The sequence below is a fragment of the Vulpes lagopus genome, chromosome 3 (assembly GCF_018345385.1).
Source record: "Vulpes lagopus strain Blue_001 chromosome 3, ASM1834538v1, whole genome shotgun sequence".
Taxonomy (NCBI): domain Eukaryota; kingdom Metazoa; phylum Chordata; class Mammalia; order Carnivora; family Canidae; genus Vulpes; species Vulpes lagopus.
The window spans coordinates 47,533,631-47,557,366 of record NC_054826.1 but is presented as its reverse complement, the minus strand read 5'-3'; the positions used below and the strand labels follow the sequence as shown (position 1 = coordinate 47,557,366).

Genomic DNA, 23,736 nt, shown 5'->3' with positions numbered 1-23,736 from the left:
AGTGTATTCCCAATATTGTGCAACCACCACCTTGCTCTGGTTTTAGAACTTTTCATCACTCCAGAAAAACATTCCTAACCCATTAAGTAATCACTCACAATCCCTCCCTTCCCCTGTCCCTGGCTACCACTGATCTCTCTTCTATCTCTATGGATTTACCTTTTCTGGACATTTCATATAAATGGAATGAATCAGGGCAGCCCCAGCGGCGCAGCGGTTTAGCGTCACCTGCAGCCAGGGTGTGATCCTGGAGACCCTGGATCAAGTCCCACGTCAGGCTCTGCATGGAGCTTGCTTCTCCCTCTGCCTGTGTCTCTGCCTCTCATTCTCTCTCTGTGTTTCTATGAATAAATAAAGAAAATATTTAAAAAAATAAATGGAATGAATCATACAATATGTAATCTTTCATGCCTGACTTTTTTTTAAAAAGATTATTTATTTATTCATGAGAGACACAGAGAGAGAGAGAGAGAGAGAGAGAAAGAGAGGCAGAGACACAGGCAGAGGGAGAAGCAGGCTCCATGCAGGGAGCCTGACGTGGGACTTGATCCCAGGTATCCAGGATCACACCCTGGGCTGAAGGTGGTGCTAAACCGCTGGGCCACCCAGGCTGCCCTGCCTGACTTCTTTTATTTAGCATAGTGTTTTGGAGGTTCATCTCGGTTGTAGGATGTATGGGCACTTCCTTCCTTTTGATGGCTGGATAATATTCCATTGTGAGTATAGACCATCATTTGCTCAATCCATTCATCTACTGAAGGACCAAAATCCCTTCTCAGAGGGAACAGCTGAGAAGAGCAAGGGGTTTGGCTGAGCCTCAGACACTGGCACTGGTCTCAGACATTGTTTCTTTTTCTTGATGGAGCCCAGGCTGTATTGATTGCTGCATATCATGGAGAACTTTTGTCCAAGAACTTTTGTTGTTTTTGTTTTTTGTTTTTCTCTTTTAACCAAGAGTAGGATAAAAGAATCATTGGCCTGCAAGTGCTTCATCATACAGAGTTGCTCAAATTGGAGGGAATGTTATAAAACCGGCTTGGTCAAGTTTTTATTATGTGTGCTGGAAAAGAACCAGCTCACCCTACAAAGGATTCCTGCTGCTCCTAGACCTGGCCCTTCAGGGCTGGAAAATGGGGCCCTAGAAACAGCCTCTTTACTTCAGCCAGGGGTGTGTGGGCTCGGTGGCAGGGAGGGGGATGGGTGATGTCCTAAACTTCAATAGAATGTATCTATCTAGGGTCAGTATTTCTCCTGAGCACTACAAATAGAAGTTGTATGCATCTCTCCTTCTCACTTCATTTTTTTCCCCGGTCCCCTAAATCTGTTTAAAAAGCCTATTCTGTGCCAGGCACAGAGGATCTAAAGGAGGTAAGAAATGACTCCTGCCCTCATGTCACAGAAGGGAAGACGAGCACATAAAGGAATAGTGCTGTTCCTTTGAGGCAACAGGACAGAGGAAGGATGAGCGCACACCAACTCATCCAGATAAAAATGGAAGCATCCAATTGCTTGGATGTCCATTTGATTGACATCAAATACACAAAGGTGCAGAGGAATAATGGGGTTGCTCACCTCTCTCACCTTGGTACTGCCTCACCAGAGTCAGTGCTGCGACGTTTCCAGTGACCCGGGTTCAAGTTCTGCTCTTCTCCCTCAGGTGAGGGCCTTACCCTTCCAAGGGTTTTACTCTCTTACCCCCAAAATGAGGCTAATGCTAGCTGTCCAGTGCAGAGGTTAAATATATGTAAACAAATGGCACACACCACTCAGTGGATATCATCCATCCTTTTCCTAGTTCCACATTGATCCGTGTATCCCAGAGCTCATGAGCTACCAGCATCCAGTCTCTCACAGTCCTATTCCCTAAAGACAACGGTGCCCCAGGCAATGTCCCCGAAGGGCCCCAGGCTGGCCTCTATTCCTCTCCTACTATGCAGAAAACTTGGTGTCTTTCAAGTTAGAATTGGCATTCAGAACCCATCCTATTCAGTTCCCAGCAAACTCCCTTTAAGAGCAGAGCCCCTCACCTCCAGCCAGTGCTCCCGGGAGCCCCTGGCAGCTTCTGAGAATCACCCAAGCCTGGCCTCCCACAAGAGGGTTGTCCTCTCCTGACAAATTGAGCCCGAAGCTGTTAAGATCTCTTCTGTTCGAACTTTTTAACGGCGTCATAAATCTTTTATTAACATTTGGTATTATACTAATTAAAACTGTTCTCTGTATGTATTATTAATTTCCCTAGCACTTCTTGCTGGGGTGACGTTTTTAGCCAGCTAAGCAGAATGTAGCACAGTAAATAAGAAGAAACTCATTTCCAGACAATTAGCCTTGCAGAAAAATAAGTTGGTTAATGGAAGGCATGATGATTACAAATTTTACCTAAATAAACAGGGTATCTTAATGGTAACTCTTCAAGCTAAGTAAACAGATTGGGGTGGTAATGTCCTAAGCAATACTTAAATGTAACAGTTTAATAAATTGGTAAATTACTCATTTCATCTTAGAACAAAATGGTAATACTGTAGTAATAACCTAGTATATATTCCGTAAATATGAAGCATTATCACTTTAGCTCTGTAGAAATCACCACAGTGATATGTCAGCATTGATCTAAAACTGCAGCATTTTATCTCAAGTTTATTACCCATTTTTGAGAATCGCTGAGATTTTCAGAGCATAATGGCAATAAAAGAAGAATTTAAAAAGCGCTTTAATGTGCATAAGTTAATCAGAGGTATCCTCGGGGGGAAAAGGAAATTTGGTAAAACATGAATTATAAGCATCATTTAAACTTACTTTGGACACTAGAGATAATAAATGGCACCATAATTTAGAAATAGCTTTTAACATCAATGACGGTAAGTACCACTTTACTGTTCATAAGAATTGCAGAGCAATGGTGCTGAGGCCAATTTTATTAGCCATTTTTTTCTTTATAAAAGCAATCCAGCCCTTTCCACAACCGAGGAGACAGGAACGAGAGTTACGTGCTAATATGCAAAATGCATTTAAGTTTTTTGAAATAGAGAGTAATAAATTGTGCCAAAAGATAGAGTCTGGAGACAAATGAATGATCATTTAAAAAGAATAAGGCGCTCTCAGAGTTTACATATTTGGAGAAACTTGATAAAAAAAAAAAAAAAGCCAACAGATTGTTCATACATTTTCCCATTTGCCAAAGCATGCGGGTGTGCTTTCAAATCCAAGAGATGAAGCCATAAATCCCAGCGATTGGGAGATGCCGCAACAGAAATATATTTTTATAAATTGTTGCCATTGACAAATCATTTTTAAGCTATATAAAGTGCAGGTTCAACTTTCTCTTCAGGGTGCCCTTCCTGCAGAGAAGCCTCAGTCTCTGACCTCTGCTCACCAAGCACAGCCCAACGGGGTGGGGCTGCTGGCTGCCACTCATTTCAAGCCGTGCAGCTCAAGCTGTGGGTGGGACAGTAGCCAGGACTCACTGAACCACCTACTAAGTGCAGTGCCCAGTGTTCTGAACCTTATGGGGCCCAGGAGAAGCTTGTCTGGTACAGTGCAAGGTGAGGTTGGCCAAACCTGGCTTATGTGGAAGACAAATCCAAGATGTCAGCCCAGCCTGTGACCTTCAGGATTTAGTAACTCTAGGCTCAAGGTCTTTAGCTTTTTATCTGATGAATTTGAGGAAAAGTAAAACAATACCCCATACTTGATCTTTAAGTCTTAGATACAAATGTGTAACACAGATACCCCCTGCCCTGCTTTTGCACACATAGGTATAAAGGGCCTGGGAGGTCTTCATCTAAAGCAGCTCCTTCTGGAGGAGGCTGGGGATGGGGTCCAATAGTACAGCGGGGAAGGAAGCAAGGAGAGGAGAGAGGAGGAGCCAAAGGCAGTGAGGACAGCACCCAGCAAGGCTCTTTGCAGTGTACTGGAAGGCAGAAAGCAGGCCTGCAGACCTTTTGTCCATCCCAACCCTGGTTTATCTATTTACGTTCATCTCACCTCCAGACACTTCATCACTGGCTGCTCACAACATATCACTGACATCCCCTCCCTCAGAAAGAGTCAGGAAATAGCCAGTTTGCCCAGCCTCCTTGAGGGAAAAGCCACAAGGCTTCTCATATTTCATGTGAGAACTACACCTTCCATAACCATGGCTATCTCATCTCCGTAGAGTATTCCAACTTTGGTTGAAGACCTCAGCTTCTGAAACAGAGTAGAACATCCTGGGCTAGTAAATAGAGAACTGCCCTAGTTAGACAGCTATGTGACCTTGGACAAATATACTTTCAAGTCATCGAGCCTTAGTTTTTCATCTGCAAAGTGGGGTTTCAAAACTGTTTTAAAAGATGATTGTGAGGGGGCAACCCGGGTGGCTCAGTAGTTTGGCGCCGCCTTCGGTCCAGGGCGTGATCCTGGAGGCCCCGGGATAGAGTCCCGCATCGGGCTCCCTGCATGGAGCCTGCTTCTCCCTCTGCCTGTGTCTCTGCCTCTCTCTCTCTCTCTCTCTCTCTGTCATGTGTAAATAAATAAAATCTTAAAAAAAAAAGATGATTGTGAGGATTGCATGAAAAATTATAAGTGATGTCCTGAGTACAGTGCTTTCAGCATAGACAGGGTTTCTCACTGCTGCGGAGTCCAATCATCTGGATTCCAATCCACATCCTGTTGGATGTTGGTAAGTTATTTAACATCTCCCAGCTCAAATTTCTCATCGTCAAAATGGGATCTACTTTTGAGGTCTGTTTTAAGAGTTAAATTGTGTAAAATGCTTAGTTCACTGTCTGACCCACAGATGTTCTGGAAACGCTCCTTACTGTTATTATTTGAGCAGTTGCAGTGTGCCACACATCAGCAATCCAAGTAAATTGAAGCCCAGAAGGCAGCAGAGAACCTGGTGACTCTTACTTAGAATAATCTAAATCTTCACCAGTCTAGAAGATTCTCTATGGGGAAGATAAGGCACAGACTGAGTCAGAGCTCTAAACTCTGCCATAACTGGGCTTGAATTCTAGCTCCATCACTTAACGTCTGACCCTGAGCAAGCGACGCATCTCTGAGTTTGCTTTCTTCTCTCTAGGAGAACAAGAACAATTTTACCCTGTGAAAATTCATCTACCGCTGATAATAAGTATAGTAAATGTACCACAGTGCTTATTGTGCATCAGGCTCCTGGTGAAATGCTCAATGGATTGTGTCATTTAATCCTCAAACAACCTTGTGAGGAAGATCTATCCTTACAAAGCACAGATGAGGACACTGAAGCTCAGAGATGCAAGGTGACTCGTTCAAGGCCACACAGCTGGTAAGCGGTAAAACCAGGATTTTAACCTAGGCCAGTTAAAACTCCATACCTGCTGTGGGCATCTTGGTACAGGAGGCAAACCACATACGAGTGCCACCCCTCTTCCTTGATCGGAAGTCGTCAGGATCTAGCAGCTGACTGGTATACCATGGCTCATCCGCACCCATGGGGGGCTCATTAGAGACTGTTGGTTAGCCTGGGCTTGGGGAGAGGGCAGTGGAAGACTGCTGAATCCCTTAAGTAAAGTGGAAAACCCAATGCCTTCCAACCACCTTTAGGGGGCTCCAAAGAGAAATAACAGTTTACGACACTCTTGCAAATACAACCCAGGATATTCTGGTTTGTATCTGCAGTTGTTTGAGGATCATAATTTTCAAACCAGCCAGAATTCCCTCTGACAGTCATGAAGACATTGGCTTTAACAACAAGGAGGTTGGAGGGATCTTTTTGGGTAAAAGTCAACGAGCCAGACTCAGTCCACTTGGGTTAAAGTCCTGGCGTCAGAGGATTTGGGGATGTTGTGTCACACTATGCACAGTCTCAGTTTCCTCATCTGTAAATGGGGATTACAGTAGTCCCTATCTCCTAGGGTCCTTATAAGGATTACACGAGAGTGTGCAGGTGTTCTCAGCAAATGGTAGCTGCTGGGCCCTCTCAGCCTGTCCATCATGGGAGAGTACAGGCGGCTGCAGCTCTGCAGGGACTCCAGGTGCTAGAGACTGGGTGGGTGTAGGGCCTCACCCCTGCTCAGGATGTCCCCACCCACCCCCTGCAACAAACTTACTTGAAACTAGAGTCATTAATAAAGGTGACCCCTCCCAGGGCCCTTTCCCTGCTTCTTCCCTTCTTCCTGGAGTTGGGTTTCCTCTCAGCTCTCTCCACCCCCTCCTCCCTAGTCCCATTACTTCCTAGGAACAAAAGTGTGCCAGCTGTGGCGCCCCAGACAGCAGATGCGAGCGCCGCCGTGCTGTTTAGCATACTGGATATTCAAGGGTGCCCCTCTGAGCCCACACCGCGTTCTACAGCCCCAGGGGCTCAGCCGGTCTTTTCTATTAGTACCCATGAGGGCAGACCTTCGCAAGAGGGTTGCGTCTTTTCCTGGAGCATACCGCATTTTCCTGCTGGCTGCATCTCTGTCGGCAGGAGGAAGGAGTGAATTTTTCCTGGGTGGGGGATGAAGGAGGCAAAGGGTGGGCTGCCATCCCGGAGTCCAGGCCTTCCGGAGTCTCAGGGCGTCCCGGATAAATCCATCGATCAATAAGGATTGATAGCAAAGCCCATACATTCCAGGTAGCCGGCCCCCGTGGGGGGCTGGCTTCTCTAACATGGGGGAGTCTGGGTCAGCACAAATCTCTCTAATGACCCCGTGGCGGGTGGAGCTTTAACAGGCTGCGATCTGTGGCCGGGTGGCAACACAGCCAGCTGGGCAGGCAGCCAGGAGTTCTGAATCCAGAGCAGAGTTCCGGCGGCGCGAGGTGAGCCTGGGCGAGTCTCCTGCTTTTCCTGCTCCTGTTTCCTTATTTGTAGAGTGGAAACACAGGACTGTTCTGAGGATATCAGTGGGATGTTGGAAGGTGTTAAAACCTCCGATCAAATATTCCGTTCAAATGTGTTTTTTCGTCTTCCACCCCACCCCCTCTCCACACCAATTGGGAGAGGAGTTTAATAACTAACTCACTAACTGGCAGCCGGTCTGACACTTAAGGAGAACAACTTTATCGGATCATTTTAAGTGAGAGTCAGATATGGCCACTGACCTCAAGGTAACACCAGATACTGACACGTCTAACCCCACCAAGCCAAGCCCAAATTCCGGGATGAATTCTCTGCCAACGACTCCACCTTTAGCGGTGACAGGAGAAATGACCTCAATTGGGGGACACTGCCTTATTTCTGCCCTTTCCTCTCCAAGAGCGACACCTCCGATTAAACACCTATGTTCTTAGTAGGCATCTAATTAGATTTCTTACCCACAAATATATTTTTAAACGCTTTTATTCTCATAAGCTGATAATCAGCTGTACCATAAGCCATGGGTTTTTATTCCTCCTGAAAGAGTCCTTAATCGCTATATAGCCCTAATTTCACAGATGCGGAAACCAAAGCACAGAGAGAGTCAAAGCCACTCGCTCAGGCCCAGACAGAAAGGGAGGGACGGAGCCGAGCGGAGAACTTGGTCCAGCCCGCGACTGGATGGCAAGAGGGAAGGCACCGATCCCTGTGGCAGGCGCCCGAGGAAAATTTGCAAGTTTCTGAACCGCGAGAAGGTGTGCGACTGGGTCTGGGCGTCGCAGAGAGGAGATGCTCGAGCACAGAGCGACTGCTTGCCAGTATGGGGCCTCACCGCTATCGGCCTTAGGAAACCCGCCTCAGGTGTGGAGGAGCCCTCACTGGCCCAGGATGCGGCGCCTCCCCGCGCCGCGGCTCCGCGTCCGCGCTGCGCCGAGGCCGAGGCCGAGCTCTTGGCGAAGGCGCCCAGGCACCGTCGGCGCTGCGGCGGCCGAGGCCCGCTTCTGGGCCTGGCGGTGCTTGGAGGCCGCCTGCGAGGCCCCGGACCCGCAGCGCCCGGCCCGACCGCCGCCTCCCTGGCCGCGCGGCTTCGGCAGCACCGCCCCAGCCGCCGCAACGGCGCAGCGGGCCTCGGCCGGCCCTGGGCGAGGCCCCGTCCTGCGGCCGCGGGTTTTCGAGAAGCGCCGCGGGCAGGAGGAAGGTGCCCAGCCCGGGGCGCTGCGGGGCCTCGGGAGTCCCACCGCCGAGCTGGGGGTGGCCGCGGCTGGGTCCCGGCTCCCGCTGCGAGGGCAAAGGTGCGCAAGCCCGGGCGGCCGGGCGCTGAGTGCCTCGGAGCGCCGGCTCCGGAGGCCCAGCCCAGGCGGCAGGGTCCTTCGGGCCTCCGACAGCCGCGGGGCTCGCGGCGGGGCGGCTGCAGGTGCACCCTAGGCCGCCTCCAAGTCCCCCTTTCCTTCCAAGTATTAGAGAGAGGGCCTGGTTTGGGGGGTGGAGAGCGCGGTCTGCTGCAGCCCCGCGACCCAGACCTAATTCCTGAACTCCTCTCGGCCTTCCTTTTTCCAACTGCAAAGTGGCGCGGGGCGTCCGAACCCCCAAAGAACTGTGTGGGTCATCTAAACCACAGGGTGCCAAGCTCGCTGCCCCGCTGCCCGGGCGGCGCGGTACAGGTTGCTGCTGAAGGGGAATGCTCCCGCTGGAGGGAAGCGAGCAGCCGGCCGCACACCTAGTCTCTTTCAGCGGGTACGTGTGTGCAAGTCGGTCTGTTTGTCTCTCTGAGCCGTGTCCCCCCAGACTCTACTGGCTTTGGAGCCTCCCGGGGAAAGCTGGGCGCTGCCTAACTCCTCGCCCCTCTTGGCCGCCGCTGCCGCGGGGGGTCCAGACCTCCCTGCCTGGTGGACCCCCCAAACCAGCGCACAGGAGAGCCCTCGAGGACAGTCGGCGCCGGCCGACTCTTGCCTCCCAGGCTTGCATCTGTAAAATGGGCGCGGCTTTAGAGACGCTGGGACCAGGCTAGGGAGGCCTTGGGGAAGGGTAGCGGGTCGGTCTTCAGCCTTCCCCCAAGGCCTGCTGCTCCTCGAGGGTGGGGCTGGGCGTCCACTCGCACCCGCTGCCTCTGGAGCCTCTGCCACTGCCCCCTGCAGAGGTGGGGCCTAATACTGGAAGCCGATTTCCAAAAAAGCGTCCATGTGGGTTTCCCTGGCTACTCCGGATTCTCTTGCCCCTACACACAGCCCTAGGGGCGGCTGCCTGGTCTGGATATTGCTGCCCCACAACCACACCTTACAGCCGGCCGGAGGGTGGGGAGTGGGAGCTGTGACCCTAACAGGGCGTCCTGGGGCCCTAGTCTGGCACAGCCACTGGGGAGACCAGGCTGCGCCCATGGGGCGGGGAGGGGGTTCAGCCCTAAACACCCTTGCATCCCCCAGCAATCTGTCCTACCCGCTGGGGGCGCCCACACTGCTCCTGGTGGCTGTGGGGGAGACACAGTCTCCACCCAGCCCCATACGAGTGGGCTCAGTCTCTGGCTGGGCAAGCCTTGCTGGGGCAAAGCGCTCCGAGAGGGCAAAAGCCCCAGAAGCACCCGGTGGGGAAAAAGACTGATGTCCCTGACAGCCCGACCAACACTCGGTAGGTCCCCATCCCCTGGCCTGGCCCAGCGTCGGCCGAGGCGGGCTTCTGGGTCACAGAACTTTTGCTCAAAGCGAGGCACCAAAGAGAAAGAAAAAGACGTGTGTGGGATCCCCAAAAAGGCCCACGAATTGAGGGTGATCCTGGCAAAACGACAAAAACAATTTAGAAAAACAAAACCACTATGCCTTATTATAGAGAAAAAGAGAAAAACAGTGAGGGAAATTGGGAAGCGACGCCCGTCCCTGGGGAAGGGGCGGCTTGGCCAGCAGAGGCACAGAGGGTCGTTCCTAGAGGCTCGAGTCCCCAGCCCAAGGGCCAAAGTTCCCCATCCCGGTGGGGGCGGTGGGGGCGTTCATCACGCTTCCCAGCGGAGAAAACAAGCATTTCAGGAAACCACCCGCCGAGGAGACCCGAAGGTCTGCGTCCCCCGAGTCCCTCTCTGGGGGTGCCAGGCGAGCAGGGCTTGGAGGGGGAGGCGAAGGCTGCAACCGTGGGAGCCCCGGTGGCGTTTCTTAGACTCCCTCCCCTTTCTCGAGCCCTGCCGGTGTAGACAATCCCATAGCCCGCGTACAACGAAGGCGCCCGAACACCCGCGCCCGCAGGGTGGCGCTTGGCCCGGGGAGTCGGGGTGGGGGGTGGGGAGGCGGTGTACCGAGGCCGGGGGCGGCTCTAGGGCCTGTGGGGCGGCCCCAGAACCGTTTCGCCCCAGGGAGCTAACGGGAGCCGGGTCAGGAGGAGGGGACGGAGGCCAGCAGGGAGTGGCAGGGACAGGCACCGAGGAAGTTGGAAGCGGAGAGATTCAGAGGCCAGAGAAAGAAAACAAAAAGGACAAAAGGAGAGGAGGCAAGGAGGAAGAGAGGCAGGAAAGGAAACCTGGAGAGAGAGACAGGACGGGCGGGAGACAGAAATGGAGAGAGGAGGGGGGCAGGGTGCGACAAAAAAAGAGTCGGGAAAAACTAAAAGCAATAGTGAACGAACTATATAGGGAAACAAAAAGCTGTAAAAAAAAAAAAAAAAAAAGTAAGTCACAGTCACACGGAGGCCGGGAGTCACGAGTAGAGTAGAAAATGGAGAACATCGTAGAGAAAGAAGTGGAGCGGCCAGAAGTAAGAAAAAATTTAAAAGACCGAATAAAAGGGAAACAAAAATGAGGGAGCAAGAGGAAACGTTCACGAGCGCTTCGAAGCGCGTTTGTCGGCAGGGACCACCCGCCGCCCGTCCGGTGGTCCCGAAACTCCCAGCCTCCGGGCCCAGGGAAGGCTGCGTGGACCGGGCCTCGCGGCTTTCACACCTGGGCTCGGCGGTCCAGGCTTTCCAGGAGCCCCGCCCCTCTCCTGCCTAGTGACGCCGCCAGGCCAGGCTGCGGTGACGTTGCATGACGTCACGCCCCACCTGCGGCCCCACGTAACCCAAAAGGGTGCGGGTGCCGTGGGTTTGGCTCCGCGCTTACTCCTCAGCCAGCCAGCGTCTGGAGCCCCAGGACGTGCCCGGTTCTGTGCCCTCAGCCCGCCACGGTGCGCCCGGGTGCCCTATTGCCAGTCCTTGGGGTCGCCCTGGGCCTGCGGCCTCACTGGAAGAAGGAGGTCAGGGGGTTGGCGGGGAGGGCTCCGAATTCCTAGAAGTCCGAGGTCCTGGTGCCTTTCACCCGCTAGGTGGGCCCGCGACGACCTAGGTACCCGCCAGAGGGGGCCTTTCATCCCCAGCCCTGCCCGGCCCCGGCCTGCGACCTCTGGGCGCCGAGTGCCCTTGCCCCGGCCCGCCCCACCCCGCCGGCGCCCAGACGGCCCACGGCCGGCGCGCACTGACCTGCACCGCGGGTCCTCCCCGGGCCCCGGCCGCGGTTGGAGCTGAGGCGAAAACCGACGAAGCTTGGAGATGTGGACGCGCCCCCTGCCACGCCGAAGGGGTTGGGGCGCGGGGCCGGGCTCGCCGAGCATTATTGGAACGAAAACGAAATAAAAGCGGCGTTAAGTGAAATAGCTAACTTTTTTATTAAATAAAACGACTTAAATAAAAGGAACGGAAAAGGAGAGGAGTGGACCCAGCCCAAACGCAGGGTGCCCCAGCCCTGGCGCTCCCCCCAGCCACCTGGTCGGCCGCCCCTCCTCCAGCGGCCCCCGCGGGGGAAGCAGGTGGCCGGTTTCTAAAGAAAAAAGCCAAAACTTTTTTTTTTTATTATTTACACGTTTGGGCAAAAGTACAAAGTATAATACAGGCGCCCGGCCCGGGGGGGTGCGGGCGAGGGGCGGAGAAACGTAAGGCGCTTTCTTTGTCAGGCCCGGCCTGGGGCGGGACTGGGCGCGGGGCGGGGGCTCGGATTGTGCAGCCGCGCGGAGCCCGGGCCCAGCCCCCCTCCGCGGCCGGCGGGGATGCGGCCGCGCCCCGGGGCCTACTCGAGCTCGGAGGCCCCTGTCCCTCTCGGCCTCGGGTCCGCCCCAGCCCGGCTGGGGGCCCGGGGCGCCCCGCCAGGTGGGGGCGGCGATCCTTGGCGACTGTGCGCGCTGGTGGCTCACACCAGAGAGGTGACGGCGGGGACCTTGGAGCTGTCCTCCTCCCAGGGCTGCAGATTCTGCAGAGCAAAGAGCGACGAGTTGTGCAGACAGAGAGGGTCGGGCTGGATGGAGTCGTTGAGGCTCTTTTGGAAGGCGTCGTGTTGCAGCTGCAGCATGAGCCGGCTCGCCTGCTGCCGCTCCGCCTCCCGCTCCTCCGCCGTCTGCCGCCTGCACCGGGGGAGGGAGAGGGACAGCACCGTCATGCACCCGGCCCTGCGGGGCCGCCGGCGGGGCCCCGGCCCTCCCGGGAGCCTCGGGGCCGGGACCGTCTGCACCCCTGCTGGCGCCGCGCGCCCGAGGCCCGCGCGTCCGGGGAGTGGGTTGGCAGCGCTTGTTTTCGTTGTTGTGTCGGGCGGTCGCGGGGAGGGGACTCAGCCCGCCGCCCGCCTGCACGTCCGGGTGTCGTGGCTTCGCCAACAACAAAGATGTTTCTTTTGCGGGACATCAAGGGCAGGGCGTGCGTGTAACTGGCCCGGCCCTGCGGACGGCCGGGTCGCTGGGGCCCGCGGGGGGGGGGGGGGCTGGCTCTGCGCTGCCCGCGCAGGGTCCCTGGGCCGGGTCGGCCTCTTCCAGTTCTCCCAGGCCCTTCTCGAACCTCTCTTCCGAACCGCGATCGCTTCGCCGTTCCCGGGTTGGGTGGAAATCGGGATCGGATAAAAACGCGGCTGGGGTCGGGATGGGGAGCCCGCGCGCACGGTCGGAATCCGAGAGGGCAAGCGGGAGGCGACGGGGGCGCGCGCGCGAGGCCCCGGGCGGGGACGGGGCGGGGCGGGGCGGATGCGGGCGGCGGGAGGTGGGAGGAAACCGACCGGGCGCGGAGACGGAGGGAAACACGGAGGGCTGGGGAGGCGCACGAGGGCGACGGGGGCTGAGGATGCGGGGGAGCCGAGGCGCGGCGGCGGCAGGAAGGGAGAAGGGAGCCGAACTTGGGGAGGAGTGGGGGGGAGGCGCGGCCCGGGAGGGCGGGCGCGGGCGCGGGCGCGGGCGGGGGCGCAAGCCGGGCCAAGCCGGGCCAAGCCGGGCCGCTCACCGCCACTTGGTCCTCCGGTTTTGGAACCACGTCTTGACCTGCGCGTCCGTCATTTTGAGGGACTTGGCGAGCGCCGCCCTCTCGGCCGAGGCCAGGTACTTCTGGCGGTGGAAGCGCTTCTCCAGCTCGCAGATCTGCACCCGAGAAAAGGACGTGCGCGGCTTCTTACGCTTGGGCGGCGTCCTGTTCTGGTAGGGGTGGCCGATGCGCCGGGTCACGGTGAAGGGCGTGAGCGCCGCCGCCGCTGCGGAGACACGCGAGGCCCCTGAAGCCCAGCCCGGCTCGGCCGCCGCTCGGGCCCGCGCCGACCCCGGGGCGCCCCCGCGGCCCCGGCGCCAGCCGCGTGGGAGATGCCCCCTTCCCCGGGGCGCCCCGGCTTCCCCCCCGCCCCGGCCCGGCCCGGCTCGGCGGCCTCCGCGGCTCGGGCCTCGGGAAGCGCGCCCGGGAGGGCCCCGCTCACCTGTGAAGCGGTCCTTCACGAAGCGGCGGCTGCTCTCCATCCAGGGGAAGTTGAGGCCGCCCAGGCTGGAGACCGCGGGCACCGAGGGCATGGCGGGCAGCGCGCTGGGCAGGGGCGGCGGCACGGCCCCGGGCAGCGGCCTGTGCGCGGGCACCCGGATCACGCCGGCGGGCGCCAGGCTCAGGTTGACGCTGTAGGATCCCGGGTCCTCGAAGGGCGCGCCGAGGCCCGCAAAGGAGGCGGGGAGGGACGGGTACGCGGCGCCCGCGCGGCCCCCGGGGGGCGCGCCCAGGTAGCTGGCGCCGTCGGGGCCCCGCGGGGCCGGGGCGCTGTCCTGGTCCGGGCTGTTGAGGATCTGGTCGATGCCGAAGCTGATGGGCTCGTGCGGGTGCGGGTGCGGGTGCGGGTGCGGGGTCTGCGCGCTGGCGGGCGCCTCCATCCTGGGCGGGCGCTCGGGCTGGGCTGGGCTGGGCGGGGAGGCGGCCGGGTCCCTGTCACGGCGCGGCCATGGAGCGCCCGGCGCCTCTCGTCGCACTGAAACTTTGCCAAGAGTGCGCGGGCCCGACAGGCTCTGTGTCATCTTTCTTGAACCGAACCTGGAGTTTCCGCTGCTAATTCCTCTCCCGCCGCAGCCATTGGCTGCGATCAACAAGCCTCTCTCCTCCCATTGGCTCCCGGCTTTCAATAAAGGCCTAATTCATGGAAATAGGAGCTTAGGGACTGTTCCAAGGTGACATCATTTTAACAAACGAACAATAGGTCAAATTTATTAGCCGGGATAATGGGCGGCGGATATTAGCGCCCGAACCGCAGCCTCCCAAACCCGAAACCTAACGAAGCTGCAATTAGCAGACGCTCCCCGCTCCTCCCGGCCGGGGCCGGGGCCGCTTCCCCGCCGCCGCGCGGGCCCGGCCGGGGCGCCCTGCCCGGGAGCCGGTCGTTGGCCGAGGGGGGCTTTCGTTTTCTTGCACATTTTTTCTCACCTGGGCAAACCCAAACCGTGTGAAGCCTTTCCCTCCCGATGGAGTCGCCAGCCCGGAACGACCCCGCGGACCCCGCGGACCCCGCGGACGCGCCTCGGACCCTGCACCGCCGCGGGAGCCGCCGAAGGAGCGCACCAGCCGGCGCACGGGCCGCGCCCCCAGCGCGCGGGAAGGGGGAGGCCGCGGCGTGCTCCGCGCTCGCAGGGACGCCGACCCGCGTGGGGAGAATCCCCCCGCCCCGGGCCCCTCTGGAGACACTCCCCGGCTCCCGCCGGGCGGACCGAGGTGGGACTCGCAGGTGCCCACGCGTGCCCGGCCCGGCTGCTCTAGCGACCCAGGGTCGCCCGGTGGGGAGCGGGGATCCGGCCCCTCGGAATCGTTGCAGGATGGACGGGGGTGAGGGCGCGCGTGGGAGCCCGCCCGAGGCACGGCGGGTGTGGGCACCGGGGTGCGCGGGCGAGGCGCGGGGCGGCTCATGCTGAGAGCAACAGCGGGATTTCCCCGGGCGGCGGCGGCGGTGGCGGCGGCGGTGGCGGAGCCGCGAGTCCCCCGCTGCGGCCCGCCCCGCCCGGGCGCCGACCACTCCCTGCACGCTCGGCTCACGCCCCGGGCACCGGCGGGCCGGTCACCCCCGGCCTCGCCCGTCTGCCCCGGGGGCGTACAGAATCGTCGTCCGCCCGCCCGCGAGTCCTAAACTCGTTAGGTGCGAACTGACGGCTGCGCCCCGGCCAGGCCCCTCTCCCTGTCTGCCTGCCCGCGGCGGCCAGAGCGCAGCGGAGCGCTCACACTCGGGTGGGGCACGGTGTAGCGCAGTGACCTTGAGCCAGTGGCTTCCTATCCGTAGGCTTTGGTTTTCTGGTTTGTGAACCGGGCAATGCACGCTTTGTGGGATTGTCCTAAGCCTGGAATGAGATACCCGGAGAGCGCAGGGTTTAGGGCCTGGTACGAAGGGGGCACCCAGTGGCTGTGGCTGCCCTCCCACCCCGCCCCTAACGGGGTGGTTGATGTATTATTCTGATGGTTCTTGTTTGTTTGCAGTTTTGTTATTTGCAGAGTCTGGGTCTCTTGGAGAGAAAAAAATGTATTTGTCTATCTAAGGGACCAGTCCTAAGGGGACCAGGAAGGGGAAGAGGCAGCATGTGGGGGGTTCTTCCTCTAATCTGCCCCCAAAGACCGAGAGGTCTCAGGATTTGCGGTCTTAAGGCCTGGGTTCCTGAGTCAGGTCACCACCGGCTGCATGACCTTGGGCAAGTCGCTGGCTCTTGCTGAGTGGGGAGGATGAGGTGATGAGACCACTGGGGACTGAGGGGTGGGGGGGGGGCTGGGTGAGCCCTCCTCTGCTCCCTGGGGGATGCAAGGGCCTTCAAGCGGAGCAGACGTCATTGTTTTCATGCTGGGGGCCTCCTGCTTCTAATTCAGACTCTGCCACTGGTGGTTGGGGGCTGTTTGCTCCCTCATTGCCTCTCCCGAGCCTCATTTTCCTTATTTGTAAAACAGGAAGGGTAATAGCTACCCCCAGGGTGGCTGTGAGAAGTAAATGAGATAAGGTCTGTGGACATGCCTGTGAGAAACTGGATTATATAATAATAACTTTAACGGCAACGTAGAGCCACTGTAGGTTGAGAACTTCGCATGTGCCAGGCAGGGGGGTGAGCGCTTACTTATTCCTCGCAACAACCCTGTGAGGAAAGGAGGTAATTGATCCCATTTTTTACCTGGTGAGGGAACTTAGGGTCAGAGAGTTAATGCAGCTCGCAGCCCTCCGTGTCCAGGGCTAAGGAGGCACCTCCCGGGCTCCACTTCCCTCTGGCCTCCAAGCCCAGGGTGCCAGGCCTGTCCTCCTCACTTCCCTGCCTTTGGTAGACTGCGATAACAAGGCGCACCCCCACGTGGGGATGTGGGCTTGGGATCAAAGAGAGGTGGGTGGCGTGGCTGGGACTGCGCCCAGGGCGTGGTGGGTGGCCCAGTGCTTAAGGACCAGACTCTGGCCTCTGTTTACCGGCTGTGGGCTGGGGGAATCATTCATCTTTTGTTGCCTCAGTTTCTGGTCTAGTAAAGCAACAGTACCAGTGTCGTGGGAAGAAATGAGCCCAGCCTGGTGAAAGCACTCAGCAGCAGACAGCACTCGGCCTCACCCTGGGGCCCAGCTTTCTGAGGTGCCTGGCTTCAAGGTCTTCCCGCAGTAGGCGCTTTGGGCCCCTGATCACAGCCCGTCTTTCTTCCCAGCCCACACAGAGCAGAGCTGTTAGCCCAGGAAGGCCAGTAAATGGGGCAGAGAGTAGTCCCGAGGACAGGGGTTCTGGGCCAGCAGCAGCAGCAGCACCTGGGAATTTGGTAGAAATGCAAATTCTTGGACCCTAGCCCAGACCTACTGAATCTGAAACTCTAGGGCAGGGCTACGCAATCTGCTTTCACAAGCCCTCCAGGTGCTTGTGATGCCCGCTCACATTTGGCAGCCCGTGCCCTGAAGAGTGTCCGTTTCATCCAAGTTTTCAAATTCATTGTTACAATGCTGTGGGAAGATTCTCCGAGAGTTCCAGACTCTCCTGTGAATCCGACCTAATGTCCTCTGCTCTTTATTCCGTGTTAGTCAGCTGTGCCTCCTCTTAGCATATTTGCCAAAGGTTTGTTTATTTTATGCGTCTTAAAGATAAGACTTTTTTTTCCCCTCTCTTCTTTTCTCTGCTGTGTCTTTGAGGAATGTTTTATTTTCATTAATCATTTTCTTCATTGTTTGTTGAGGTGAAAATTTAGTTTTTATTGGGATTTCTTGTCTTTTTAATAAATACATTTCAGGTCATAACTTTACCTCTAAGCACTTTTTTGCCCAAATGCATTTTGATGCGCATTTGGTCTACGTCTGAGATTGTAATTCTGATTTTGTGCTTTCCCTTCTTGCCTGCTATCAATCGGACAGTGACAGAGACACACGCAGACGCAGATGAAGAGAGATTAGGAAATGAGAATCCTAAGAACCGGGGTTGTGGGGGCCAGAGAGACTTCCAGAATGCAGCCCATCGTGTCTGCTTCCCTAAGGAGAGGCTGGGAGGAGGGGAGAGCTAGCAGAGGCCTTGCTGGGAGACACAGCAGAGAGGGGTGGCTTCAGGGTGGGAGACCGGGTGTGGGATTCCCAACTGCCCCGAGTACAGGAGGCTGGGTTAGTTCAGTCTTGCTCTGCCACCAACCTCTTGTGTGAACTGGACTCCATTTCCCCATCCATGAAATGGGGTGGAGGAGGTGGAACCAGGGCTCTTAAACATATTCGGGTCGGCAGTCCTGTTTGAAAGGCTGATGAAGATTCCGTGGGATACTTCCATAGACAAAGACACAAACACATAATTGGCGACATGCCGCGTCACAGGTCGCTTACCTCTCCACCTTCCATTCTTGGTTCGCGCACCCTAGATAGAAGTCTCTAGGGGCACTGGCAGTTCTCAGGATGGAGGGCGCTAAAGACACCTGTCCAAATTTATTCACTCATTCAACACACATGTACTGAGCCCTTATGCAGATTTTCTGGACCATGTCTCAACTTTGGGCCTCAGTTTCCCCATCTGATAGTGGGAGTAAGGCAGTTTAAGCTCTTCACTGCTGACTCCCCACGATGGGGAGGACTAGGGGAAGAACGTTCCCGAAGAGACCTTCAAGGGCCCAAAACTCTGCCAGCTGGAGGAAGGCAAAGGCCACCTGGTACTGTATGCTGTGTGTCCCCCAGTGCAGGTCATGAGACTCAAAGGACAGTTGGCTTAGGGGAGTGAAGTCCCTTGCCCAGGGACACACAGCTGGGAAGGCTGGAGCCGCAATTTGAATCCAGGACTATATTGACTGGAGAGCCCAGGCTTTTCTCTTTACCCCAGACCCCCATTTCTACTCTGGGAGCAGGTGGTAAGGGTCCCATCACAGGACTGAGTGGGGAGGGGAAGCCAGTGGAGGGGCCTGGTGGAGGAGCTCAGGAGGGGGCGCTGGCCATGGTGGGGCTCACTTCCATCTCCCTGCCAGCCCCAGGTGTCTGAGAGTTCCCTCAGGACAGAACAGTGGTCGCGGCGTTTGATTCCATGTCTTGGGGCAGGGGTCCATCGCAGGACTGTCATCACGAGTTTGTGGTCCTGAACTGAAGAGCACACAGCAAGGTCAGGCCCGAGGGTGGGGGAAGGCATCCCAGTGCGCCCAGGCCTGGGCGTGTGCGGTTCAGCCCTCGCTTCCCCAGCTCTGCCCACGGCTGGTGCCTTTCCATCTCTGGAGCCCCGGGTGGGGGCTCTGCTCTACCCCCTCTCTGCACGCCCTCAAAGCTGCTCCCCTCCCCCACCACTCTCCATCTCCGTTTATTTTCCTCATTGCCTTCCTGCCCGAGGAACCCACCTGATTTATCCTGTTTGGCAGCTCTCTGAAGGCAGAGACTGTCTCATTCTCGGCCATCTCTCTATGGTGGGCGAATGAAGGACTTCCAGGACCTCTTGCCTTGGGGAGGGCCCAGCAGGGCCCAGCCTGGCAGGGGGCCAGGCAGCCACATGAAGCTGGCGGGAGCTGGGTGGGGGCTGGGGGTTAGGATACAGGGTGGCAGACAGGAAGGGAGGGCGGCTGCTGGGCTGAGGGGCACGTGTGCAGGGGCGCTGGGACTGGCCAGTGCACCCAGACCAGGGGGTTGGGGGCGAGGACACCCCGCCCGAGGGCGGCCCAGGTGGGGGCCTTCTGAGGCACCCCCACACCTGACCTCATGCCCTGTTGTTCCCCTCCACCACCCAGCAGCCAATTTCTCCATTTCGTGTTCTACAACTTTCCTCTCTTCCTGACAGATTTCTCTACTAAATTTGACTTTGTTTCAACACTTTGGTTGGGCAAATTACATTAAGATGGATGTTGCAGGTACCCTTTATGGTTTATTTATCGTGATACTGTTTGTATCTCACGCTTATAAATAACTTATGTTATAGCTTTTGTTTGTGGAAATGTAACTTACATATTTTATTACGCTTTCTGTAAACCTCAAAAAGAATCTTGTCAAGGAAGCGCTCTTATCAGCAATCCAAACTATGGGACGTAAAAACCGACACTACCATTATTTTTTAATATGCCAAGGAGGCAGGTTACTCTTGCTGTAGTTTGAAAGGTTTGCTGTCATCGTAAACTTGCACCTCAATAAAACATTAAAAAGTCTCAAGAACGATTTTATAAAGTTCAGGGAGGAGGATGAATCGGTGGCAGAGCCTGTAGACACAGCACTCAGGAGCCCAGGTGTCGGACTGGCCTTTCTTTGACGGTCCAGCCTCATTTGGGGGGGCCCCAGAGGGTTCCAGATCCACCTCCCCACCCACTGTCCCTGATGCCCCGTGGTGAGGTACCCAGCGTCAGGGGTTCGAGACGAAAAGAACCATGAGTCCTAGAGTCAGGCTGACCTGATTTTGAAACCCGGTTTGTCCACTCTTCAAGCTTATGTGGCCTCGGGTTAGTCTTTCCGTCTTGCTGTTCTCATCTCTGAAATGGGGATACTTCTACTTACTTGACAGTCTTATTGGGAAATACTAAATTTAAGTGAGATGGCAATTTACAATGCTCAGTGGGTGCTCAATAAATGATCATGGTTGTAATCATTTAACTTTCGCCTTGAAACTCTTACCACCACCCTCTACCCCCACCCCCTCACCCCCCCCACCCCCCGCCCCTGCCCCGGCCTTGCTCTTCTTTCCAGGTGCTCTTTCCCTTCTCTCTGTAAGGAGCTGAGTTCCCCCAGATGCTACTGCCCCCAAACTGCTGGACCAGCCTCAATCTAGATGGGGGTTCCCATATGCCACATTTTCTACTTAGGCCAATTTCTCTCATCCAGACTATCCTGTTCTTTATTCTCATGCCCCATTCTCTGTTTGTGGGTAGCTAATCGTCCAGAGTCTCAGTTGGTGGCTACCTGCCAGGCCTGTTTTGCATGCTGAAAGAGACCTCCAGTACCATAACCCAACAGCACTTCTAGGTTGGCAGGGCCAGTGGAAGCGAGTCTGGGGGGACGAGATGGCTTTTCTGGGCAGTTGGGATGATCACACAGTGCCCCCTCACGCCCCACTCCTAGAGAAGCCTGAATGAAAAGCACAGAAAAATGGAAACATCTAGAACACATGCAGGATAGAGCTTTCTCAGGGTCAGGTTGTTAAGTCAGTGTGGAAGTCAAAACACCTTCACACTGTTCCTTGCTTGAGTATCAGCTGGAGCAGTTGGCTGGATTTTGAGCCTCCCCCACTCGCCCCTTGCATGAACGATGCCTGTTTGCACAGCAGACTCAGGAGAATGAGGTGAGCCAGCTTTGGCCTGCACCTTCCACCTCACCCTCACTCTGGCCTCACAGAACCGTCTGCACCATTTATTTCTTCCTGTTGCTGAATGTGAATCACACACGCCTGTGATCGTGTGAGAGCACGTAACAGATCCACCGAGTCCTCTTTTTGTAGATTCCACATGTTTGGGTGTCCCTGCAGAGAACTTTCTGCCCAGGGGTCCTCACTATCCCTTCCCAGGGCAGGCTGTGGGAGGGGGCACAGTTGCCAAACAGCTTCGGTGAGCGCAGAGCATGCAGTATAATGCGCTCCTGAAACATCCCAGCTTTCCTACCCCCTTTTCGTCCTCAGGGTACAGAATGGAACTTAGCCCTCCAAAGAAAATCAGGGTTCCTTTCCAGGTTTCAAAGTAGAAACTGGGAGCCAAACTCAACCTCTCCAGCAAAGACAGGATGAGAGAGCCCTGGCAGGCATCTCAGGAAATGGCTTCCGCAGGTCCCTGCCTCCTGGTAGTCAGGCCCTTGTGTAACCCCTCCCCTTAGACAGGGAGGGGCTGGTGCCAGTGATTTACTTTTTTTCTTTAAAGAACGATTTTTGTTTTTTAAGAATTTTTTTAAAAGATTTATTTATTCATGAGAGACACAGAGCGAGAGAGGCAGAGACACAGGCAGAGGGAGAAGCAGGCCCCATGCAGGGAGCCTGACAGGGGACTCGATCCTGGGAGCCCAGGATCACACCCAGGCTGCAGGCCACCGGGGCTGCCCTAAGATTTTGTTTATTTATTCATGAGAAACGCAGGCAGAGGGAGAAGCAGGCGCCATGCAGGGAGCCTGGGTGTGAGACTCGATCCCAGAACTCCAGGATCAGGCCCTGGGCTGAAGGCAGACGCTCAAGCACTGAGCCACCCAGGCGTCCCACCAGTGATTTATTTCTAATGGAATACAGCAAAAGTGATGGGATGGCCCTTCTGAGGTTAGCTAAGAGGTTGGACTTTGGACTGCAGCACTATCTTTTCTCTTTTGCTCGCTCTGACGAAGCAAGGTGCCCCGTTTTGTGCCACTCCATGGAAGGGCCCACTTGGCAAGATACTGTGGCTCTCAGATGGCCAGTCTGTGAGGAACTGACTCCTAACTGTGAGTGTGCATGGATGCAAGTCTGTCCCCCACGGAGCCCTGGCCAACAATGCCGATGGCAGTCTGTGGGAGACCCTTGAGCAGACAACCCAGATTTCTGACCCTCAGAAACTGTGAGACAATCAATGTTGTTCTAAGCCACTGCATTTTGGGGTCATTTGTTATGTAAGCCACAGAGTTCAGAAAAACAAATGGAAGTGGATGTAAATACTAACTGGTTTCAACTCACCGTTCTGAAATACAGGTCTTCTTGGCAGAAACCAGGAATTGCTTTCAGGTGAGAGAGACATGCACCTGTGTGACCTGTGCAGGCTATGTACCCACCTTTGGGCCTTAGCGTCTTCTGTAGAGTGGGAGTAATGCTGTCTATCTTCATAGGGCTCTTGTGAAGACCAAGGGAGAGAACACACATAAGGGGCACGCAGGTGCTCTGGTAAGGGTGTGCTGTGTCTGTTCTTAGACTGTGTGGCCTCCCCGTGCATTCCGGAAATCCCCCACCACGATGAAGTCGGCAGTGGGGGCAGGCCTGACAAGTCCTCCTGTGGGAGCAGCTCTCCAAGGCCGAGGTTGACAGAGCCTTCCCTGGCTGGTGTGAAACCACCAGGTGACCTTTGGCAATGTGGCAAAGAAAAGCAAGTGCACACTCTTACTGTTTTGTGAGCATTTCAATGTAGGTGGTGCAGTGCTTTTAGGTTCTAGACTTTTACAAAGAAGTGTCAGGCTGGGGTAGGCCTTCTATGAAGCATTTTTGTGGGATGAGGATGCAGTAATGAGCCCCTGAAACAGAAATTGTCAAGTCAGACTTCTTCCAATAGCTGATATTTTATAAAATTTAGAGTTTGCCTTCTCAAGGAAAATTTCCTGCTGCTAATGAAATATAGCCAAGGCTTGCTTATCCGTGGAATACCAGAAGCAATGCTTTCTGTGACACACGTTTCTTTGATTTCCTGGGCTCACATACAGAAGAAAAACATTTTCAGATAAACTTGGGTGACTTTGCTTCTGTGTGACAAGCCTGTTGCTAAACTCAAGTATTGAGAAAGCTTTCAAGAAACACTAGTCTGGGAAACGTGATTATAATGGGAGCCTGTGGATTTACTTCTTCACCAGGAAGGCCAACCTTTCATGTCTTATTAGAAATAAAGGGCACAATATTTACTACAAGCCTGAGCCATGAAGACAGAGAAGTGAGGTACAAAAGCCATTTGACAGTGGCAATCTCAAATTAATAGCCTAGTTACAGTCCACCACAAACTGGAAAGCCTCCTTCATGTCCTGGGTTTGGGTTAAGTTGCAATCCTCACAGTGGTAAGAGTTTTTGTGGAGGGATGGAAACCAGCTGTGCTTTGTCCTCTAAAAATCTGAACTTTAGCACCTGTTTTGGGTGGCCCAAGGGGTCAGTGTTGCTTCGAATGTATATTCTAATTAGGCACCTTCAGCTTGTCTTAAAAGTTAAATGGAAGCAGAAGGACTGACTGGGTGCCAGCACCACCCAGCACCTCTTGCAGGGGCTACCCGACTCCTTCTGAAGGAATATCTCTGCAGGCAGTAATTGCACAGCTTAATTCTTCTAGACTGAACCATTTCAGATTTATGCCAGTGAAAAGCAAACGTTGTTTGTAAGTCATTTAATTGTGTTACTGTCTCTCAAGTTTATCAGATGCTGCTGAGGCCAAGAGGGCTATGCGCTGTCCTGTGGGATGCTTCAGAGCGCTCCCAGGCTCGTTCTAAATGCCTACAGCTCAGAGACCCCAACGCTGCTTCTTCCAGACTCATAACAAACTACTAATTTAACGGGTTCAAATGGTATTTGTCTCAACTCAGGGTGCATGTTGAAGGCTGAATCTCCAACAAGTTCACGACCTTGATTACAGAGTACCATTAACTAGTACAGACG

At 55.5% G+C, this 23,736-nt stretch overlaps 1 protein-coding gene across 1 annotated transcript; it reads right to left on the bottom strand.

Annotated features, from left to right (window-relative positions):
- Nucleotides 1–11,912: 11,912 nt before the first annotated feature.
- Nucleotides 11,913–14,489, bottom strand: TLX3 (T cell leukemia homeobox 3). Its single transcript, XM_041746819.1, has 4 exons — nt 14,447–14,489; nt 13,464–14,155; nt 13,004–13,247; nt 11,913–12,141 (listed from the first exon to the last, which is right to left on the bottom strand). The coding sequence occupies exons 2-4, from the start codon at nt 14,041–14,043 to the stop codon at nt 11,931–11,933; spliced, it is 1,035 nt and encodes a 344-aa protein (XP_041602753.1). The 5' UTR covers nt 14,044–14,155; nt 14,447–14,489; the 3' UTR covers nt 11,913–11,930.
- Between the last annotated feature and the right edge of the window lie 9,247 nt (nt 14,490–23,736).

Coding starts and splice junctions, on each gene's coding strand:
- TLX3 (XM_041746819.1), bottom strand. CDS start 14,043: ATGACACAGAGCCTGTCGGGCCCGCGCACTCTTGGCAAAGTTTCAGTG. Junction 13,248..13,463: donor CGTGAAGGACCGCTTCACAG/GTGAGCGGGGCC, acceptor GTGTCTCCGCAG/CGGCGGCGGCGCTCACGCCC. Junction 12,142..13,003: donor AACCGGAGGACCAAGTGGCG/GTGAGCGGCCCG, acceptor CCCCCGGTGCAG/GCGGCAGACGGCGGAGGAGC.